General features: G+C 37.5%; 1 protein-coding gene across 6 annotated transcripts in view; it reads right to left on the bottom strand.

Moving 5' to 3' along the window:
• The window catches only part of PRMT3 (protein arginine methyltransferase 3), a 53929-nt gene that overhangs the window by 9994 nt on the left and 19058 nt on the right, over positions 1 to 24877 (bottom strand). For 2 of the 6 annotated variants that reach the window (XM_086893012.1, XM_086893015.1), the window contains 4 exons: positions 18295 to 18373; positions 13292 to 13479; positions 11183 to 11269; positions 165 to 212 (listed from right to left, as the gene is read on the bottom strand). In XM_086893012.1, coding sequence (XP_086749138.1) covers positions 165 to 212; positions 11183 to 11269; positions 13292 to 13479; positions 18295 to 18373 — 402 coding nt within the window. Of the gene's footprint in view, positions 1 to 164; positions 213 to 328; positions 375 to 11182; positions 11270 to 13291; positions 13480 to 18294; positions 18374 to 24877 lie in introns of all 6 variants that reach the window. The other 4 variants (XM_086893013.1, XM_086893016.1, XR_015288009.1 and 1 more) reach the window with 3 other exon arrangements.

Here is a 24877-nt window from a genome sequence, read left to right as displayed (position 1 = left end):
AAAACAACCCTTTTCATATCACACCACATCAATCAATTACCAAACACAAATGTATATGAAGTCTTTGCTACAGCAAAACAGATTCAGTGCCAAACACTTTGAGGGCAAAATAAAATCCTCATTTCTCAAAGACATTTTTAAAATGCAAAACCCCAAATACCCACCTTGTTGTGGCAGTTCTCAAAAAATACATCAAAGTAACCAGCAATTGCCTATAAAAAAGAGGTGAAAGTGTAAATACGATAAAGGAATAACAGTGACACTCAAGAAAAATTCTGTGATTCATATATGCATTTATTGGAATTTCTACTCCTTTACGAGTACTTACTAAGAGGAACAAGCTTGTATTTATGCTTTCAAGTATGCTAGAAACCCTAGGGGGGAAAAAAAGAAAGCTGCCATTATACCTTTGCTCTACTTGAGAATATTCAGCCCACTGTAACTTAACTGCATTTTATTACACATCAGATTTTAGTATGAGTTTCCAAAACAACTCACACGCTTTAACACTGCTTTAACTGCAATTAGAATAATACATGAGAAAACAGCACTTTCAGATGTGCAAACCCACAAGCATAAAACTTGTCCCGTTCATGATCCTCAGTAAACACACATCAAGTATGAGGGATTCTGCATGATTTGTTCACTCACTGTGTGACTAAACAGGAATTTCCACAGAAGCTTCACACAATGCAACCAGGCAGGGAATCCTTTTCTTCCTCTACTACACACACAGGTAAGGAAAAACATTCACAAATGCTTCCTGCTGGCCCCTCCATCTCTGTCCCTCCTGCCATCCCACTCCTAATGTCAAGAGTTTCTCTCTTCAGTGCCTAATTCATTAGTGGGACTTTTCTTCAAGTTTGAATAAGAAAAGAAATCAGATTAGTTTGGGTTGGAAGGGGCCTAAAAGATCATTTTGTTCCAACCCCCATGCCATGGGCAGGGACAGTTTCCACCATGCCAGGTTGCCCCAACCCCATTTAACCTCGCCTTAAAAACTTCCAGGGATGGAGCAGCCACAACTTCTCCAGGCAACCCATGCAAGTTCCACACCACCCTGACAGGGAAGAATTTCTTTCTAATACTAATACATATAAAATGTTCACACACAAAACAGCATATTGACACTATAAGTCACTCAGTCTTTTAATGCTAATGGACTGGTTTTTTGACAAAAAATGGCTTGTGAGTCCCAGAAACCCAAATAAACAACTGGAAGATGCTAAGAAAACATCCACTTCAGTTTCACCTGTGAAATCCTGTCCATGCTCATGTTTATTTGCCTCCTCCTGTTCTATGAAAACGCTAAAGCACATCAGACCCTGGTGCCAAGGCAGTTGTGCTTTCTATCACACCAGCCTGAAGAAATCACTCAAATAGAGCTTTTGAGTAACCACAGTGAGCTGAAGTTACTCAGCTGGGGATCGCCATCCCTGCCACGGGAGGAAGGGACTCCCCACATCAGCTGCAATGCATTCAAACGAAGCATGTACCAATGCAATGATGGCAAGTTTGTTCCAGGAAAACAAAACTCATGGCGAACAACCTATTGTAACCTCTTGCTTACCAAGGTTTTTCTCCTAGTCCAGTACCAGAAAACTGGCTGTTCTGAAAAGCTAAAAGGACAATTTCTGTAGCACACCCTTCATATAGATTCACACAAGATAGTGACAGAAAAAGAAGTAAAACATGCTTACAAAATCAGGGTATAGGGTTTTATCATTATGAAATATATAATATGAATAAGACATTCCGGTATTTTTCCTCTCTAGTCTAAATCCAAAATTTCCAGAATACAATGTGTTAAAAACAATAAAACTATGCTAAAGCACCTGCTTTTCAACAAAGGGCACTCCAGACAAGCCTGGCAAGTTCCAAATTTCAACATGGCTAAAGAGTTAAAATACAAAAACTATGGAGACACTGAGAGCCCTTCATGACAAATTAGCATCAGACAGTGGAAACAGTGACTCTTCAAGCCCTTTAGTAAAGTCCTATCACTCAATCTGAGAATCTCATTCCCAGGTGAATTAAAGCCTTGTCTCTAATATGCCTTCTGAGTAAAGACTGAGAAGGTTTTGACAAAGTTCTATTGACCCATCAGACTACTTTTATTGATGCACAATCTTTTCTGGACATTAGTCAGAGATCTACCAAGTCATATAAAATATTTTTCAATCATCAGCTCAATACTGCTGGTATACTTATAAATAAGACTTAGGACATGATTACTGCAGGAAAACAAGGTTGTGACAACAAAAATACATCAAGGAGGAAAAAAAAAAAAATCTAGCTTCCAGAGAAAATGAGACAATCAAGCTACATCTTGGATCAAAAAGCCAAAAGCTCCAGGCAGACAGACCATAGCTAAGGTGGATGCAAGTATTCATACACTTTGTAAAAAGAGGTGACAGAAACATCCTACATGCTACCCTGAGAAAAGGCTCCAGGGATCTATTTTTTGGGGTGAAGTTCAGGTTGAAAAGAAACTCAATTACAAGAGTTAATTAGAAGAAAGTGCTCCCTGCTGCCTCCCCTGTGTTAAGGAAAACAGGATTTGTACCTTTTGTAAATGACTAGATAAATAATTATTTTATTCTTAACAGTATAAGTGGTTTCCCTATCTGAAACAACCTGAAACACTGACTTTGAATAGCTAATCCAGAGTAGTAATAATAATTATTACACATCACAAAGATTGCCTTAGTCAGAGCTCCAGGGATTACAGAGAACAACAGCTCTACATTGATCCATTAATTTCTTCTTGTTGTGTTCTAAGATGGATAGATGTCCTTCAATATTGAACACTGAAATGATCGTTGAGCCAAAAGAAACCAAAAATAGAAAAATATTATTGCTCAAGTGCCTGTGAACAGCTCTGGGCATTCCCCAAAATTCTGTCAGTTAAAACTGGGCAGTAGAGGCACCCCAAAACTGAAACACACACTTTGGTGAGTTGTGTCAAGAGACAACCCCAGCCTTGTTTAGTGGAACAGAAACTGTATTTTTTAAGTTAAATACATTGAAGGGAGAGCTTGAATGACATTTTGAAAACTATATGTTAAACATATTGCAATTGAGAAATCTAACGAGTATGTTTCATTAATAATTTTCAAAATGTTTTTGAGCCAACTAAAAGAACCCACCACACACTCACTTGGTTTAATGATTTTCTTTCTGAAATTAGTTACAACTATGTAATTTGTTTTTACCAACAGTGTTTTTACTCTCTATCTCTCGTATTTTAAACCTTTGGGAAAATAAGAAGCCTAATGCCAAACCCAGTAGTTACTGACCACCTGCAAAATTTGTCTAATATTCCCTATGACAGCTATTCTACAAACCAATTACAGATGAAGAAATACAGAAAGCAAAAAAGCACTGAATAAATATACCCACTTTGATGCACATAGCCTGTGGCCTTCCCTTTTAAAATAAGAAACTGAAAACGTTTAAACCTGCTGCTCAACACAAACAGTTATTTGCATATATCCAGAGAATAATATGTATCTCAGTTCTATCATAAAGCTCCAGCCTACATTAACTACATTCTTTTCCTCTCCCTGATTTCACATGGAAGATTTCATGTGATAGACTGCATGTGTTGCCCTGCCAGAAACATCACTTTGAAACTCAATTTATCCAAATTAGACATTATTTTCATGAAGTAAGTTCAGTTTTATTTCTGAGCAGACACCCTATAGGAGGTATTAAATTCACCAGCTGTTCTCAAGAAAAGGATTGTTATGTATGGTCCTCCATAGTTCGTGTACATTCATACGTGCTCATTCAAACACAATGCTATGCTTAAAATTTTAATTATATTGTCAGTGTTCTGAGATCTTCCTGATTTTTGAGCTGTTTTGTCATATTTTGTCTGCCCCAGGCCAAAGGGATCTCAAGCCAGCTACACAGACACTTAAAAACTCCTTAAAAACAGCACACCCAGTCCTAAAACCTGCCAGGTGATTCTGTAGGATGACACAAGAAAGACTCTGAGGTACTGGAAAGGCTTCAGAAGAGGCTTCACATAAAAGGAATGGAGCTGGGGCAGGGTCTGGAGCACAAATCTGATGGGGAGGAACTGAGAGGGCTGCAGGTGTTTAGTCTGGAAAAAAGGAGTCTCAGAGAGGACTTTCTCACTCTCTACAGCTCCCTGAAAAAAGGGCTTGAGAAAATGGCCTCAAGTGGCACCAAGGGAGTTTAGATTGCATCTTAAGAAAAATCTCTTCACCAAAAGGGCTGTCAGGTATTGGAACAGACTGTCCAGGGAAGTGGTGGAATCACCATCCCTGGAGCTATTTAAGTCATGTGAAGTGGCACCTGGGGACATGGTTTAGTGCTGGACTTAGAACTGCTGGATTAGAGGTTGGACTCAATGATCCTAGAGGTCTTTTCCAATCTAAAGAATTTTACGTATACCTCTGGAAAAGTACTGAAGGATACAAAGGCACAACACAGTTCTAATTATTCATCCTCTCAGTGTTTTGCAAAAAGCTTGATACAAACAATTAGAATTTCTGCTTTTAAATGAAGCAGAGGGAGTAACAGGGTATTCTGGGTTGCAAGGGACACACAAGGATCATTGAGTTCATGGCCCATACGGGATTGATCCTTCAACCTTGGCATTTGTAGCACCATGTTCTGACCAACTGAGCCAATGGTTCAGTCTTCCTTGAAAGAGCTCTGCAAAATTAAAATCTGACAGCATCACATAGGTCTGTTTCAACACACTCCAAAAACCCCTAAACCAAAACAACCACCACCACCACTCTCAAGCCATATTAGTGTAAGCACTGCACCACTTCAGAAACGATCTGGTAGCCCACACCCCGATGTATTGTATGGAAAAGGAAAAAAAAAAGGTAGAAGTACACACAGATGATGCTTTCTTCAATTTTATCTACAATCACTAGTGCTGTGTATTTAAAAACAAGATCTCACAAATCTAAACACTGACACAAATCAAAGTTTAAATACTTGATAATAAAAAACTAGCTGTACTATTGTGAGTTTGTTTACTAACTTCTTTTAAGGAATTTACATTTTCCCTTTTTTTCTTTTTTTTTCTTTTCTTTTGGTGTTTCATGTTGAAATGCACAATTATGTATCTTATGTTTAACTGCATTTCAGAGAAATACTTCTGTAAAAGTGAAGTTCAAAGTATTTTACTTTCATTTCACTTTTGAACACTATCCCAAATGGCAGTAGCTACAATAATCACAAGCATATATTAAATATGCAATACTACAAAGAAAGAGATTTCCAATGTTTGCAATTTGAAGGAAGATCTGGTTCTCCCCTCTTGTTCTGTAATTTAACATATGCAACAAAATAGAAGAAAAGTAATCACAAGTGGCATACTAGAAGCAGACACATGCATATTAAAATGAAACTTAGTGCCGGCCAGATTTTCATTAAAGGTGACATCTTTTTTACAAGAAGTCAAACTAAAGGAAAGGAACAAGCAAATAATTTCTCCATAAATTCTAAATGATGCTTTACAGCTACTGCCTTAGATTCTTTTTCTTCTTTTTTTTTTTTTTTTAGCATAATGATAGCAGTTATTTTTCCTACTGCAATTTCTCTCATCTTTTTGCTACGCTTTTGACAGATCATTTACAACTTCACCTACAACTAATCAGTAAGAATGTAAACCTTCTCTGGAAAAATCTTTCAAGTGCCAGTCTCCTGAACACCATGGAAGAGTAAAACAAACATAATGACTTCTGAACTGGCAATAAATAACTACAATTCCAGCCTGACACATGCTTGAGCCTCAGAGGACAGTAAATATTAGAAACATTACCAAAATATTATTCTTCTTGTTCTCAAATAACTTTCCAGGAGAAAAGCCCAGCTATGAGGACTAAAGATTGCAACCTCAAAACAAAGCCAATCTATTTACCCAGGGAACTAAGGTGGCCAAATAAGGTATGAAGGAAACATTAAGGATTAGATATACATTAATAGATACACATTACTGAGACTGCAGAGTGACACCCTACAAAGGTCAACAAAGAGTTCACTCAAGTAAGAATAAAATATTCCTGAACTTAAAATAGCAGCCACAAACTCCTACCCAATTTTTTCAACCCCATATTTTGATGAAGAGTTCATGCAGCTTAAGATCTTCATCCATTACTGAGGGTTTCTCAGCTGTCCATGCAAATATATGAAAAACCTATAAATAAAGCAGGTCCTGCCAGTAAGATTCACCTGTCTTTAAACTGCTTTTCTTTGCTCCCAGCTAAATGATTTCAAGACTATTTTCCTCCCCATTTATTTATGTAACACATACCAAATATAATAAAACCATAAAAACCCTCAACATACAATAAATGAGTATTGGTACACATTATTTGCACTCTTCCACTCAGAGCCTTTAGCTGAAATGCAAAGAAAAGTCTAAATTATAATTTAAATACATCTAAATACTAAGGCTTTTTTCCTAAAGAAAATGGCTGCCTGTACATGCAGCATTTTAACAGGACAAAACAAATGAGACTGCTCATTTCCTTATGAGAACTCAAAGGCAGTCTTACCAATTCACTTAGGAACAAGGAAATTAAAAATTATAATCATCACTATTACCTACGGTGAGTAATTTATCATTCTTGCTCTTCACTAGTATCATGTTCCAACAGTGAGTGGCTACAACAAATACAATTAGACAGCTGGCCACAGAAGTGGGAGATAATGTGCTTTTGATGGAGTTTATCCAAGCATGGAGGTGGCATGTTTGTCATCCATGCAACAGAGATGCTGCGTTTTTATCACAGGGAAGAGAAACCCCTGGCAATTAAAACCCAGCAATTTTGTGTTTTAAAGATTAATAATCTGGACATCTCTGCAGAGGAGGCTACAGATAAGTAAACAGTTGAGAAAGACAAAACCTGCTTTGTAACATGGTAGAGCAGTACTTCCTTTACTCAGAAATCAGGAATTCAAGATGGGTTTAATTGTGGTACCCAAACCGTATTTCCAGCTTCTAGCTTAAAAAATGTAGTTTCCCAGCTAAGGTTGGAACCAAATATTTATATAGTAATACTTCTTGTTGGCTCCCAAGTGGAAGACTAGACATTAAGCAATGAAACTGCCTAACATTTAACAAAATTTTAAGAAGCGAAGAATTTTCTCTAGTCAACTGAATTTCCTTTTTTCTCCTGAAGGTTTTAATACATCACGTCCTCTAATTAGTTCATTATCCTTCTTTCACCCCCTTTCTCCCTCCCACTTTTTATACACATCCCCCGCTTTTTGACAAGATCTCCTGGGAGCAATGAAGAGATACCATTTTCCTCTTAGGGGATATTGTTATTCAGCTAGGAAAGATCAACCTTGATGGACTCACAGGGGAAATGCTTGCAAACAAAAGAGAAAGTTTGTCAATTGATTTCTATACCGAGGGTAATTACCATTATATTTTATCTCAAAAGCTCACACAGTGATCAACTTAGAATACAATTAACAGAGTATTTTTCTAGCAGCATCTACTAACTGATATTAGCCAGATGTCTCATTAAAATCAGCAGTGACAAACCCTAGCTCTTTATTAGGAAAATACACTTCTGCAGGCTAATTAATTTTATTTTTTGCTGTTATCTTTGTAGGACCAAAATCAAGCCAACTTGCAATAAAAGCGCTTTGGAACAATTTCATATAATGATTCCATGCAACTGTTTCACGCTTTGAAAATCTTCAATCTTTGAAAGCTAAAATAATGCTATATAAATCTAATGCTAGGAAATGCTTCTTTGTGGCAAAGCATGTGAGGAATGAAGGAAAAATTAACAGAAGGAATATATTCTCAGAAAAAAGCCTTAACTACACCACCCTGTTCTCAGGACTTCTAAGACTAACCAGCACATAAAAGGACATATTTAAAATTTTTATTTTTTCAATCACTTTGTATTTCTTATGTGTATTAGAATATTTTTTTTTTGCAGACTTATTTAATTTTTTGAAGATCTGGAAGAAAAAATCTATTTAAAGCCTTAGTAATTTTTTAAGGCTATGGCTCTATGCATTATAGGAGCATCTGCAACACACTCAATATGCACCTACAGTAAGACATGAGGCTCATCTCTTATGAACATGATTTAATACTCTGCTTGGGGGCTTTTTGGTCACATAGAAGTATGAGAGTAGTTTCAAATAGGTGGAAGGACAAACAAATCAGATGTGTCAATGCTACGCTCTTAGTTTTCTGAAATGCACAGCTTCTCTATTTCACACAAACTCACCATGATGGCTGAGTATTCATGCCCTTAGTGCATTCATCCAAACCCAGAAAACAATCAGCTGAGGAAAGACTAAGAACAGATTTTAGAGGAATTTAACATTATTTTGCATAGGCAGATAGTATTAGGACAAAGGGAAATGTTTTTAAACTAAAAGAGGAGAGATTTAGATTAGGTATTAGGAGAAATTGTTACTGTGAAGAAAAGTGAGGCCCTGGCACATGTTCTCCAGAGAAGCTGTGGATGCTCCATCCCTGCAAGTGTTCAAGGCCAGGCTGAGTGGTGCTTGGAGTGACCTGATTAAAGGGATGGGATCCTTGGGCATGGCAGGGGGTTGGAACTAGGTGATCTTTAGGATCCCTTCCAAGTCACAGTATTCAATGATTTTGCCACAGAATCATGAAGTGTGGCCTCTCCTGCCTGAGGGATCCCGGGGGTGTTCCAAACCATGACCAGAGCAAATGTAGTAATGAGTTGGTAAAAAGCTGCAATTTTGGTTCTGACTCCTGTCAGCTTTTCCATCATCCTGTCCTGTTAGCACAGACAAGCAAACAGGCTGATGGGAGGAAGCAGCAGACCCTTATAGGTCTGTTACTTCTAGAGATGCCAGCTGCGAGTTTAGCTCTTTAACCGCTTGACATTATGTTGCACACTCCAAACAGAAGAGCCCACAGGACTTTCCTCAACTTGCTAAATCACTTCCCATCAGTGCAAAACCTCTCCAAAATGAAGTTCAGCAGAAGCAGCTGTGCATTCCAATCTGATGATGCCCTTCAGTGTAGGAATAGCTGCCTCACACAGTGCCCTGGGAGGGAGCACGGAAACCCACCCCCCATAGCCAGGGACATTGCAAACCAGGAGCTGGTCTGCAAGAGGATCCTTAGAACAAATAACAGAACTACCTGCCCCAACATTTTTCAGTTGCCTGGTTTCTAAGGACAGATTATTCAACAGAAGCAGTCCTAGTTCTGATGGTAACACTGCTCTGCTATCAGCAGTGTTGATGGCAACACCTGGAATAAGACAACCAAATCTGCTTTCACACTTCCATGGCTGAGGAAAAGTTGCTTTGAAATGAAATACAAGCATACGAAGATGGATTTCCCCACTGCTATTTTCATGGAAATTTTTTTGTCAATAAAGCAAAGATATTTTAAAATGTTCATCTTTTAAACACCCCCTGAAAAATCCCAAGAGCCAAGTACAAAAACCCTAGAATTTTGGGAAATGTAGTAAACTTTCTCTTTTTATGCAGAAAATGAAATGCCAGTAGAACAACAAAATATATGCAAACAAGAAAAACATCAAATATTATTTTCAAAGAACAAATTGGAATCTTAAAGCATCTCCTCAAAAATTTCAACATAAATAATGGACTTTTATTGTTCATTTACTGCAAGGTTAGGCAGCCTGATATGATGGATGAACTGTCAACCCTCAACTAAACTTCTACAATCCATCATAGAAACTGTGGAAATTTCACTCAAGTGTCGATAAACCTAAATGATGAACTGCAAAATACTTTACAGCATTCTGATATTTTTTTAGAACCTGCATTCACTGCAAAATTTCAGAAACACCGTTTTTCTCCCACATCCCCCCCCTTCTTGGAAGTCATAAAATGCAGGTATACATTTTGATTTATATGCCAATGATGCCACAGAATTACAGAACAGAAATGAAGTTTTTGTAAGAGCCTACTGCTGGGGAAAACAATGTTTATAAAATAAGCTATTTTACTTTACCCAAGCATCAGAAAGATGACCGACATTTTGTAACAATTTCTGTTTAATCAGTTATTCAAATGTGGTCATATTAAGAAAATTAAACCAGGGCTGCAGTGGAGCTTGATTTCAAATCAAACTTGACCCTGCCCTGAGGCAACTAGAATTATCCTATGATACCTTGAAACAGGAGTGGTTTCATTTTTATGCACAGCAAAATATAAAGGTTTCCATTTAAGAAAACCTGAAAATGTTACTGTGTATTTACCTAATTTGGTGATAACTGGCAAATAAATAAGAAGTATTTGTACGCACCTACGAATTAAAAATTATAATGATTTGAACTATGTACATGGGAAAATTTCACTTTTTGACACCAACAAACACTTATGCAGACTGTTACTCTGCAAAAATATTGGCAAATACAGCAACATGAACTAGCATCCAGATCAGGAATTACATTGCTTGATGCAGGCATCCAAGTTTTTGTCATCAGCCTAAGCGGTATATATCATACAGAAACATATTCTTTGTGTCCATGTCAGAGGAAGCCTGCAGTTCTGCTTTGTATACATGTGCAAAAGCCCAATAAACCAGCTGCAGAATAATTAATTTCAATATATTAGAAGTAAGCAAAAAAATACCCCTTTACACTTGATTTTGTGATGTGACTTAAGCATGAAAGTCCCAGAAGCTCCACAATACTCCAGAGGGCAAAAATTTCAGTTTTTACTACTGCTTTCAGAGTGTAATGCTCTTTTGTCAAATTTAGTGAAGGTATTTTAACGAATTGCTAGAAAGCACTTATAATTTGTATTGAATATAAAAGCAAATTACTGACATTACTGTAAAAATTAGGCCATCCTGCCTTTGCTTATAATGTAGTGTTTGAAAGATCAATGCATTATTACTTAGGCAAGCTAACACCAGACTTTCTTGTATTTCAGAAAGTGGGCTAAGGAACAAAACAGAAATATCCAAGTGCTAAGATTCCTTACCCTTCCATTTCCTTACCTACCTGTATTACCCCATAACACCATTCCTGGACTTTTACATCCATCTCTCTTTATAGAAAGAGCTCATTTGACACCTCTGTACTGCAGGAATTAATGTTTCAAGGCAAGGACTGATGATAAATGAAGGATAATTAATGGATTATCTCTTAGTCCAATGTGATACCGACCATGTATGAGGAAACTAAAGTTGTCTTACCGTACATTGTGTGCTCACTGTAATGCTCAGGGTGAAATCTGAAGAAAATTCCAAGTCTGGAGTGGATGCAGTATTACAGTCGATATGCTGTCAAAATCAGTAATAAAATTCTGTCAGTAAAAGTGAGGAATGTCAATTAATATCTCCCTTTAGATGAAGGTTGTTCAGTTGTTCTCATTATGAGACAACTTTTAAGAGGTCATATTATTTCAACTTTCCAAAAAATGGGAAGAGACTAAAAAATTACCTAATCTCATGTGACAAACACCTGAAACTCCTCTTCCTCACATGTCGAAATAAACAGGCACTTTGAGTGGCAGCGGTATGGATCTACACAAAGTAGCTCATTCTTGTTCAGGGAAGTTGCTTCTTGATGGCAGCTGCCCCTTGTTGAGAGTAAGCAGCTTTCACAGGCATCTTGACCTGTTTTACACCTTGTTCATGTAGTCATGTGGTAAACTACAGCATCAAACTAGTATGGGTTAAAACTGGGAGGTTTTAATTTGCCAGATTGGCTTTGTATCCATTCCACAATAACTGAGATTGAAAGAGACCTTTGGAGAATCCCCTTTCTAGACCTTCACTGGACTCACTCCAGGACAGTCATCTCACTCCTGCACTCAGCCTGAGATTGGATATGGCACTCCACAAGCCAACTCCCTGAGGTGCAAAGAAGATCCATCTCTCTTGAGCTGCTGGAGATAATACTTCTTCCTAATGCAGCCTAGGAAGCTGCTGGCTGCTTCTGCCACAAGAGTGTGTGTTACTGGCTCATGGTCAGTTTGGTGTCAACCAGAATTCCCAAATTCCTCTGTGCAACACTGCTTTCCAGCCAGGAAGCCCCCAACCTTTGTTGGTACATTGTGTTATTCTTCCCTCTTTTCTTCAGAATTTCTGCATCCAGATCTGGGGTCCTCAGCACAACAGGGACATGGAGCTGCTGGAATGAGCCCAGAGGAAGCCACCATGGCCATGCAGCACCTCCCCTGGCAGGAAGGGCTGAGAGAATTTGGACTGGTCATCCTGGGAAAGAGGAGACTTTGGGGTGACCTAACTGTGGCCTTCCTGCACCTGAAGGGAGCCTACAAGAAAGATGAAGGGAGACTTTTCCAAAGAGCATGGAGTGGCAAGAGGGAATGGATTCAAACTAAAAGACAGCAGGTTTAGATTTGATATTAGGAAGAGATTCTTTACTGTAGGGTGGTGAAGCCCTGGCGCAAGCTGCCCAGGGAAGCTGTGGCTGCCTCATCTCTGTAATTGTTCAAGACTGGATTGGAGAGAGGTCTGAGCAACCTGGGATAGTGGAAAGCATTCTCGTACACAGGAGAGAGTTGGAACTGGATGATCTTTAACCCAAAGCCTTCTCTGATTTTTCCTCTGCCTTATCTTTCTTTAGGGAATGTTTTTGTTCCTGTTAAGTTACATTATGAGCTATATAGAACAAGTACCACCTGATGTGAGCAAACAAACCAAAGTACCTTCTGTAATAATCATAATGATGAATAGGAGCATTTTTAAACTTTCCCTACAAAATATAATCCATTTGTTCTGTGGGATAGCTATTGATTAAAACAATTTACCTATAAGGCCAGGCCACTGTTCCTGAACTCATTAATTTTAGTACTTTGTACTGTAACTCCAGCAAACAAGTACATGCATTGATTTTAAGTTATTTTAAAAAACATGCTGTCTAAAAGAGAACAAATGAGTATAAATCCATTCAGCACAACAGTTACGCTACATGCTGCATGATGGCAAAATTTTGTAAGCCCCTACATCTGAGTTGGACAGTGACTGCTCATGACAGCATGGATTAGAAGGGGATATGCATACACTGTTACCAGTAGAGCATTGCCAAAGTATATCTGGCTTTGGAGAAGAAATCGTAGAACAGAACAATCTAAATATGGGAAAATTACCTTACTAAGAGCTCAAAGTTGGTAAAAAAAGTGATTAATACAAACCTTCCAGTCTTAACAGCAAGAACCTTATAGCACTTTTATGACTTGGAAGATTCCAAAGTTTGTGTGTGCCATGTGAATTTTTGCCCCTCCTCCATAAACCAAGTAAACTTCTCACCTGGCTCCTAAGCATTAAGTACTGTGGTACCTTAATAACACTGGCTGTAGATATCAGTGTGTTTGGATCCAGCACCTCAACAACAGCTTCTGGAATGACAGCTTTCTTCATACAAGACATGTCAAAGCCATACACATCTTCCCAGAAAAGCAGTTTGTCCACGTGTTTATTCATATCCCCAACAGCTACCAGACTGATGGTACACAGGTCAGGATAAACTGTAACAACACAGAGTAGTGAAATTTTATTTTACACACACAGATGACTTTTTTTCTCTTTTGTCTAAAAGTGAACAACATCTCAAAAGAATAAAAAAAAAAAAGAACATTTTTTAGCTCTCGGACAAGACACTTTTTCTGATACTTTACTTTTTAGAGTCCCATTTGTCCACAGGAAAAAAATAGACACAAAAACTTAATTTTCACTCACTACTCTACTATTTCCTATTCATAACAAAATATCTTTGTAGTTGAATCCCACTACCAGGAAATGATTGGAAACTTGATGTCTGAAGAAAATAATTTGGAACAGCCTATTCTGGCTTCTATACAGAGACTAACATAAAATAAATTTCATAACTGTAGACAGATACCCAAACAGAAATTCAGGTGAGGGCTTTGCAATAATAAGAAACCTCTGTGAAAATACCTTATTTTCAGAAAAGACCATATATTCTTACTCAGAAGTTTTATTCCTGTTTGCTATCAGGTCTGGCTGATTCTTACCTTAAAACCTAAAAAATTATTTCTGGGTACTAGAAATAACCACTTTTCTGTCTGCATCTGAAGAGTAGGAAGTGGCCCAACAGACAGAAGACAACTTCATGGATTCCCTCCCTCTCACTTTCAGAATAAAGGTATAATTTTACACTATTTTCTCATTCATGCTTTTCCTTCTCCCAAGAATATCTTCAGAACAAGTAACTGCAGCTTTTACAAATAGTAGTGGAATTTGCCTTTTTAACAGCTGCCAACGAAGTCACTCAATCTCTTGGCAATCTCAACTGACTGGAAAACCCACAAAGAAAAGCTGCTATGTACATAGTTGTTTATAGCCCTAACAAATAGTAAAAGAAGTTCAATTTATATTTAGCTAGGTTTCTTTTCACAAAAATTCTCGTGTTTTGTTCTTCAGAGTTTTAAAGCCTCTAAAGCCACATACACTGAATTCTTGACCTGATTTCAGAGCAAAATGTCAACTAAAACACCCTATTTAATTTTATTTTATATTAATACATGAAAGGGCCAGTGATAATACAACTGAAGCCACGTTTCTCTCTTCCTCCCCAAAATCTGGTGAACTGTAAAATTAATTTTGTCTTCAGTTCTGCTTGAAATTTTAGTTTATCAAAATGAATAGCTCACTGGTACAGCAGGATAGGTCAGAAAAGCAGTATTTTCTACCTTGCAAAATAATGAAAATTGAAATTAGACCCTTCATATAGTGAGAACAGTTTTAGGCCAAAGGAAATATTCTTACAAATAGTGATTGCAAAGAATAACCTTCCCTTAAGTTTTTTTTTGTTCTATAAAGAATAAAATGTAAAAGTAAGCACACTGACATTTTTCTCATTTTCTGATTGTTTACACCAGAATAAATAAATATTAGCAGGCTTAAACTGGAATCCCACTGGTAAACTATCATCATCTCTACTTTGCAGCTGAGAAAATCGGGGCAGAAGGTGTCTCCATGAACAGCTTATAATTAACTCAGCAGTAAAAAGACAGTTTGATGAGAAACCAAACAGGAAGACAGTGAAGTGTCCTGTCTGAAACAAATCACTTGGTTCCAGTACACCTGACAGCTGTCACACAAGCACAAAACATCACCATTGATGGTGGGAGTATCTGCAGGTAGTTTCTGGAATCAACACCAAGTGAAGTCTGTTTCTCCAAGCTTTCCCACTGCTGTTTGTGTGTATGTATAACACTTGGCTTTACCTCACAGCATTCACACCTTCAACAGCATCCACTGATGCTCCAAAAATTAAAAAACAGTGTGATACAGGCAACAAAAGCGAGGGACAAGAGCCTTAGAGGGATTATTTTTTTAGGGAAATGGGTCTCATAGAATGCAATGGTATGGTGAGAAAAGAGATGAAAAGACTTGCAGTCCCTGGTTACAGAACACAAAGGAGCATTGTAGTGCCAGTGGAAGTGAAATTTAAACCCACAACAAAATGTGATCAATTACTTTGTAAACTTACTTCCTCTGACTAGCCCAAATTTCTGGGACATTCTGTAAATCAGAGAGAAATTTAATCCCCTCTATCAATCATAAAATATTTGAACTGGATCATAATCGGGTTTTATAAAGTCTTTGCTCTCACAGCAAATCCTTAAATCAGCAGTGGAACTCATAATTGATTATACAATGTGCTTAAGAACAAGGGAAAATGTAAACACAAAAGGGTCCAATTTAATCTGCATTTTTACTATTAATAGCAGCAAAAGTAGACAATGTATTCAGACTTCACCAAAAGAAATTTGTGTTCCACCAACAGGGCTCAGGGAGAAGACTACAGCGATTCATTAATTTACAGACCCACCCATGTCTTATACACTATGCTGAGGTTTGACTGAAAATGTAAGCAGTGCTACCTGAGTATCAGCCTAAATCAACTGAACACTGTGGAGTTTTGTACATATTTAAAAGCACCTGCATAAAATTTGCCATTTCCCCATTACCCTTGATTTCCCTGGAAATCCTGTGTTCTTTCTGTAATACTTTCCTGTGCAACCCTGACAGACTTGTCATTTTTTTCCCCATTAAGCCTATAATTCAGTAATTATTCCTTCTCACAGGTGAAATGAGCAAAATGCTGATTGGACAAAAGCACACACTCCTCAGAGCTCTCCCAGATTCATTGCTTTGACCATCTGTGTCCTTCTCGACTCGGTGCCCATGAGCCATCCGTCACCAGAACAGCTCACGTGGCAGGGAGAGTATGATGGGAAATCCTTCAGCCTTCAGCAATGCCTCACAAACTTCAGGACACTGAAGGCGAAGACAGCAATCTTCCAAATGTGCAGAAGTAACTCCACGTGAATACCATCACTGTTCTGATGTGAAGGAGCATTATGTTTTCAATGTATTATGTTTTGAATGACACCTTCCTTACCTTTGTCATCCCTTGACAACGTGAACTGGACTTGAGTGTGTGCAAAAATCTAAACTTCAGCAACAGCTCCAAAGAACAAACAGATGTGCCCTGGGCAGCAAAAATTATCCCAAATAAAGCTATTCTATGCTTTGGCACAAGCCACTCCAGCATGCCAATAGGCTGAAGTGAAGCAATGACAATATGACTGACTGAACACAAATCTGGAAATTTGGGTTCTATGCCCAGCTCAATCACTGAAGGATCTGGTCAAATTGCAGCTGCTGCTATTGCTTTTTTCAGGTTTCAAACATTCTCTGTAATAATGATCTTGGGCTCAATAGTACATAGTGGCTTTAGACAAAATTAAGCAGATTCATACGTTCCTCTGGTAAGGCTTCACCTCAGAGTAAACTCTTACGTCTGGCTCATCTGGATTTGGATGTGCAATTCAGCTGCACTGCAGAAGAGTCTGTGCTGCTGAGCATCCTTCTCACAGACCCAGGGCACAGCCATTCACCTGCTGGACAAGCCAGCAGAGGAGCAGTAACTGCAAGCACCTTAATGAAATTGTTGACAGAACTGAAAATCCCATCAGTGCCTGAACAACACTGTTTGCTTTGTCAAGAATCAAAGAAGGACCCAAGACTATTATTAGACGCCAAAGGATGAGAATACCACAGAACCAGGATACCCCATCTCCCAAAAGAATCTCTGTGACTTAAAAACCAAGAGCAAACCTACCAACAATACAGTTTAAACAGAGGTCAGAAATTTCTGTCCCTTTCAGGCGGCTTTGGAAGTAGTAGCTAAACATAAAATGATTCCTTATTATTTTAGGGAATGTCACTGCATTTAATTGTATTGCAGTGTAAAATTAGCACATATCTACACAGAGCGCACACACCTGTGTTCTTGATGTGGCTGGACTATTGTGCATGACTGAAAACAAAAAAGCTCTTATTCTGTCACATTGCTCAAGTGGTTACTAACTATTCTAAGACATCTCTTGCTTGTATATTCAGCTTTGTGAACAACAGCAGAAACCCCATTTTCCTGCTGCACTCTGTAGTGTACAAAAGCTCATGGCAACCATAGGGAAGCACTGCAGCAAGCACTGTGACACCGTCATTAATCCAATCATTAGGTCAGTGTAGTGAAACTGTGTGCATGGTTAGCACAAAAGGGCAAAAAAAAACCCAGACTGATGACTACGATTGAAAAGGTCAGTATGAAATACAATACTGACAAAGGAATTAAGCACATGCAGAACTTGTGCAAAGAACTCATTACATAGGGAATAAATATTTACAGGCATTTAAACACTGCTTAAAATGACACTACCTAAGCTACTTAACTGGGTAAAAGAACTCTACTTCAAAGCAAACCCTTTTGTCACAACCCTACCCTCAAGCCATAAAAATAAAGAGCATATTACCACCAGGATAAATATGCTGAACTGAAACAGTGTTAATTCCATTAGTTATTTCATATGTTTGAAACTGTGTCCACCCCACACAACTTCCCTCCTTCAGGAAAACACCCTATCCACTATTCCTCTAATCCACAGTAGCTTACTCAAATAGTATCACACATTACAGAATTTGTTCAGAGTTATGCAGAAACTTGGATTTCAGGAGGGGAAAACAAAAACCCAAATGTGTGGGAAGAATTAGGGAGGAAAAATTTAGTCTGTACTTAAGCATAAATAGCCCCCTCTATTCTTAAAAACACCATTAACTTGAGACCTTGGTAATCCATCTAATGTTCTTCTATTGCCCATACAGTAAATTAATGCCTTGAATCTCCTACTAATGGAAACATTTTTCACTGAGAATGGCAACTTTCTCATCCATGCATAGCTTATTCTAAGTCTCTGAGTTAATTTAGCTTCCCCCCAGAGCTAAATTTATTAAAAGAATTGAACACCAACCTGAGCCTCCCTCTGCCAGGTACTTGTCCTTTGCATAGATGACAGAATCCAGCATTGACTCAAAGAGAAGGAAATAACCCTGTTTATAGAAAAGGGAAAGAATTTAGAAATCATTGTGTTTCTTCTATTTAGACATTCAACAGATAGGCTTTATCAACACAGTTTAAGAACATTATCAGCCCATACACCCAAAGTTTCTCAACAAAGCACTGTCACTTCAAAACTTATTATATGAAGTATCATCTTCCATTTCCCAAACTGCAAGTATGCAGCACCCAGAGAAAATAAGCATGCCATCTACACCAATAATTACCCAACAAGAGACCTACAACATTAAAAGACATTGAATTCAACTCAAAGCAAGTGAAAAGCTGTGTGTATTGATTTTTTAGTAATAACTGTGAGGTTCCAAGAAAAATAATAATAAACAATAAAAAATCCCTTCCCGTTCAGATCTGCAAGTTACACTGAAACTTGTCAGAGAAAGGCCAAATGGAATGCATCTTTGCTTCTTCATATTTACAACCTTGTGGTGCCCTGTATCATTCTAGTCAGTGCTCATTAAGAGAGGTGGAAATAAATTGTGTACCAAACACAGGTTCTCTGGGTGTTCTACATCATTTAGCAGCACTTGGACTTGCAAAATTTCCAGGATAAAAATGGTTACAACTAGATTTGCATAGGGCTTTTTTGGGTTGGAATTAATTTTATGGCAAGTTAACCTTACTGCTATTGGTGTTTAGAATAACTTACTGTAAACTTCAATGAGTCATTTGCTGAAACAAGGAAACATTCTTTATTTGAATATTTAAGATATTAAAAAACTCAAAAACAATATTAAATGAAATTAACATTTTACAGAGAACATCCACTTTCTCAACTACTTCTAAACAAACTGCATACTTATGAGATATACAGCCCTTTGTTTTCCAATTGATATATTGAATTTATACCTTTCCTGTCCTCCAAGTTTGAGCATTGTTACTCAATACTGTAACATATTTCATCTACATTCTCATAACACCAAATGTATTAAGACAAACACCAAGGAAGATTTTGAATTTTCATTTAACAACCTTATTTTCGTTTTGCTTAAAACACAGCTTAGACATGTGGCTTGATTTACTTGGCAAGAACAAAATGGACAGCTGAAGCCCACGCTTTGGACATGAAGTCCTACAAGCCCAGTCAGCAGTAATTTACCAACGGAAAGCTAGGAAGCTGCACCAGATTCGATGTTAGGAAAAATTTCTTCACTGAAATGGTTATCAAGCACTGGAACAGGCTTGCCCAGAACAGCGCTGGAGGGATTTAAGTCATGTGAATGTGACACCTTGGGACATGGCTTAGTGCTGGACTTTGAAGTGCTGGGTTGGACTCAATGATCTTAAAAAAAATGCTTAAAGTTCAGATTTGCTTATAAATGCCATTTTCCACAGCCTTCAGAACAAAAAACAAAACTGAAAACCCCAGGAACCTGAAGCATGAAATATTTGTATTCAAAGAGGACACAGTGTAAAAATAATGGCCATGTCCTTTTCTTAATCTGTTTCTTCCGGTAATAGTGCTCCACTGAAAACTTTTCTTTCCAATCCTGCCTGTTCTTCTACTTTACTGCCCAATTTCTGTACATTCTTAGAATAAGTCCCAGAAGGATGACTACTGCTTTGTGAGCAATAGGGCTGTTATTAAGCTTTGCTGAACAGCTGAAAAGGCCTGAAGCTCCAGCTGCGTCAGGCAGGGATAATTTGATGCCCATGGCAAGCCAGAAGAACAGCATGGAACCACAGCTTTCTTTTTTATACTGTTATGGCTTAATAACAGAATATGTTTACCTCACGAAAAGTATTTTTAGATGCCTTTAACTGAAAATGAGTTGTTTTCACAGTATTTTAAAGATAACCTCTAGGACACTTTGAAGACTAATCACTAGCAAGAGCCAGTAATTCACAAAGTGACATCTTTATGGATCAGTTCTTGCTTCCTTCTTTCTGCCCACTAACTATACCTGCCAACCTGTTCAAGAAGTACAGCTGGAAGACACTCTCTCAGGAGAAATACAGAAAAATTCTCACCATCCTTTCCCTTTCCTCTCTGGCACTGCTGGTTCTCCTCCCACTCCCACTCAGTTCTTTCTCCATCCCAATTCATTACAGCATTCCTGTAAGTTGCGTAAACCATCAATGGTACTGAATCAAGTAATTTACTACTTACACCAAAACACTCTGCTCAGTGTGCTGTGCTCATCTGTAAGTTAGAATGTAATTTTACAGCCTCCTGCCCCACCTGAAGGGAAGCCTTCTGGAAACAGAATTATACCTGACATTTTTCCCCATGATGCTGTGGGGAACTCTTGCTTCAACCCAAAAAATGGTCAAGGGTTTACTTTTTCTTAAGCATGCTGTGACATCCTCAAAATCAATCAGTGCAAAGAGATGTCTATGATACAAACCCATGAGCTCCATATTATTAGTACAACCTTGATAGTTGCTAAACAAAGACATATAAAAGGTGTCATTCTCTGTTAAAGACAACTCAAATGTGCAGAAAACTAAATTTTATACTGTCCCATTACATATTTTCTACTAAAAAGCTGGCCATTTCCTTCTCAGAAGGAACATGAAGTTCTGTATTTTTTATATTTGCAAAGATGAAACAAAATATTCCCCAGCTAACAATAAAGCCAGTAAACAAATGACAGGAACAGAAATGCACAGCACTGTGAATAACTCTGTTCAAGCACACGCCTGCCCTGCCTCATGTCTGCCCCAAGGAGACATCCACTGAGCCCCTTGAATCCACAGCAATGTGAATTTTTCTACATTTCTTATATATATATCCTTTATATCTGTATTCTCCGTTCCTAACAGAATTATAAAAGGCTCATAAATTAATGCCTTAATATCCTGCATTGATAATTTTTTTTCATGTTATTCAAATATCCTACAGCATTCTTGTATTTATTTTCATTTTAATTCAAAGCTACATAAAAATATTTTACAACTGATCAAAATATAAGTATTCAAGTTCTTTTAGTTTAAGTGTTTCAGTATTTACATGATAATCTTAGTGGAGAAAAAGAGCTTAAGCTCTTTAAAAGCATCAAAAAGTGGATCGGGAACAGCAAGAATTAGCAGAATTTTTGGTACAGCAAGAAAAAAAAAAGTGTAAAGATAGAATTTGGAGGAATTGTTCAACTACTTGAATAAGCATTGTGTTTCCCCTCCACTTGCTATCAAAGATGCATTTTATTATTTTCTATAACATTACTGAACCTGGTCTAGTTCTCCAGATTCAGTAAGGCACAATACTGAATATTTATGAGACAAAAAACTATCACTGGCCCAGAGAGTCGACTTTATCTTTTTTTAATCCACAGTGGTATAAAAAAGTGCATTATTTTCTTAAACTGAAGCTTCTAACTACAAGATTTCCATTGGCCTACACAGTAAAGCAAGTCACAGAAGGTATGCAACACAATCGGATAACAGATTCTGATCTCTAATACAAAATTTAATCTGGCATTAACAAATGCACAAAACTGATGTGGCCTACTCTATGTCATGAAAATTTACATTTTATTTGACAAAATTCCCTCCAAAGCTGCAGCACACTTAAATGACAAGCAGCAGCTACACATAAACACTTCAGCATGCCCTGTTGCAGCTCCATCTCTCACATGCTAAGTTTGCCTTCATGATGGTCTCTCATGTACGATTTAATTAAAAAAAAAAAAAAAGAGAAAAAAAAGAGGAAGTAATTCATTACTGACAGAACAAGCTCACAAATCTCAGAATGACAACTGGACTTTGTCATTATGCACACTCTGTTGCTTTCTTATAAATAAATAAATAAAAGTGAGAACACCGAACAGGAAGATGTGAAGAGCAGAAAGGTGATCCCCATTACTGGTGTTGACAAGAAAAAAATAAAAAATATCATGCAAGGAAATAACTGTGTATCCCTCACAGAAACAGGGGAAAGAAGGAAGGACAGAGAAGATGGTTTCAGTGTTTCAGACATGCTCATTTCCTTTTCTTTTCCCTAGATCCTCAATGCCTCTGTTCACAGCCCATCCTCATGCAATTTCAAAATTATTTTTAAAAAAGGAGAAAGAAATATAAAAGTAAGAAAAGAAAAAGGAGAAAAGAAAATATTAGCTATCTGACCAAAGACATTATTAAAATACAAGCACTGGGTTGTATCCTCAGTGTATTTTAATCTGACAGTTCATCTCTTCCCCACTTTTATCCTGTAGAACTCTACTGCATATTCAGTATCATAAAGCACTGCATGAAAAGCCAAATTTATGAGTACATGTTGTACACTAACATTGTAGTGTACAATGTTCAGCAACCTGCCTTTTCAACAACAAGAGAACAGCTCACAGCTCTTCACACCTCCCACTGCCTTCCTCTGTGTTTTACACATTGGGTTGAATTGAACACAATCACAGAAGTGTCCTGGTCTGATGCTGACATTGTCAAACACAAAAACTTCAGATGTCACATACTAAATTTAGCACATTACAAACAAGTTCACTGCTAGTTTCTTTCACAGGCTCAAATTAAACTACTGAAGATAGAGCTGCTCTTCATTCAGCCTCTAACCCTGGAACATGAAAAAAACATATCCAGAGGAATTTAAATTTGGAAAGTATTAATATGGAAGATGGCAAGTATGCACTTGAAATACAAATTTCTACATAGACACACATGCAGTTATACATACCTACCCACTGTGTAATTTGAAATGGTTTTCCCATTTTTCCATTATTTAAGGGAACAAATTTACAAATGAAAGAAAGGGAAGAAGAGCAAGCAGTTTGTGGAAGTCATAGGTCACTTCTGCAATTAAGTAAATGATCATCAGAAACCATCATACTGAGATGCTCATAATGCAATGCTGTACCTTTTATAAGAAACTGCTCTACATGAAGCTTTTTCAGAAAGCCTAATCTAGAAACAATCCCGGGAGAATGCAGTATTTTTCCTCTCTCTTGCCTCATACTTGTTTTTAATTTTCTGATGTTCCAGACAAAGCTCTAAAAGGCAAAAAAAAAGCTTATTGTGTACTGGTCTTAAGCAGTGATCTGTACAAAGCAAAACAAAGCTATGGCTCCACAAACGGGTTTGACATTTACTAATCTAAAAGCAGTTTGTTTTCTAAACAGAACTGCAACTTTTCATATTTTTGTTACAAAGAAAAACAAGAGAATTTTCCTGCCAGTCCATACAGATTCTCTGCATAAAGAGGCAAAATCTGATATATACTGAATTCTTTTTTTCCTCTCATGCTTCAACATTTCCAACATTTTCAAGCACTTACATTTACATATTAAGAACAGATTTCGCACTGTATCATGTAGGGAAGGAAATTAAGGAAAAAGTAAATTCACACAAGAAAGCTAGACAAAGAGAAATCTTCATCTGCATTAGGCAACGTAATGCTCCTTTCTGGACAGTGTTCGAACAGTGTCCAGCTATCAATCTTACTTCTGCAGCATTGCCCTCTTTATCTCTGACAAGCAGCAACCTATAAAAATCCCAACATACCTAAATATTTAGAATACCTCATCAGATTAAGTGCATACTGTTGTACATACTGTATATATGCAGTACATACATTACATGGCTATGTAATTACAACATAAAAAAAAGGTAAATTAGCACACAAAAGAAAAATATCCAGCATTTAATATGACATTTCTTACAAAAGCTGAGTTTTGAAATTCTTTAGTTTATCTTAGAGGCACTGATTTACAACAGGACTTCAGCTCACCTACCCATGTTCCCTTTAAAACCAAATCTTGGGCTCCAGAAGGAGAAACGTGTTTCGGGAATATTAATATTGGTGCACATATTAGGCAGTGGATAGAAGCTTCCCTGAAAAACTATAATTACATTTCTAGTGAAGCCACTATACTGTCAGAAATCACCAACCATAATGTGCTATTTTTAAATCACTGTTTTAAACCAATGGCTTAAACTATCATTGAAACTAGTGACCTCAACACTAAATTAAGCTCATGCTTCAAATAACGTACATTACAGCAGGGGAGGAAAACCTGTAGATTTCTAGTTCACTGACAAATGTAATAAACAAATATTAAAAAAACCAAAAAAAGGCAAACCAATTTTGTTTTCATCTTTCCCTATGGAAAAAGAGGTAGATACATATGGATCCACACTGAGTGCGTGACTTCCCCCTCAAAGGCCATTGTATATAGCAGAACAGCCACCGTTTGCTAAAAAACAAAACCCCACAAAGAAACAAGGATCACTGAACATAAGTTGTCATTACTGACCTTAAATTTCAGGTAGAAAGGAATTTTTAAGTCACAACCGCTTGAAGAAAACCTGTGTTTTGAAGTGCTTTTTGAAGGCTTGTGATATTAGGATACTGAATAGCAGAAGTTCACAAAAAACAGTTCAAAGAGATGTTTTCTATCACATTTTTGATAGGGAACAGGCATTCCTATGTCACTACGAAACTCAGGCTGGCACTAGGTTTTGTAACACAGATTTCTTTATTAGGATTAACAGCAGGTAGAAAGGACAAGTGTGTAACAGTTATCAGCAAC

This window comes from Cyanistes caeruleus, chromosome 6 (assembly GCF_971803275.1).
Source record: "Cyanistes caeruleus chromosome 6, bCyaCae1.hap1.1, whole genome shotgun sequence".
Taxonomy (NCBI): Eukaryota; Metazoa; Chordata; class Aves; order Passeriformes; family Paridae; genus Cyanistes; species Cyanistes caeruleus.
This window is presented reverse-complemented; position numbering and strand designations above follow the sequence as displayed.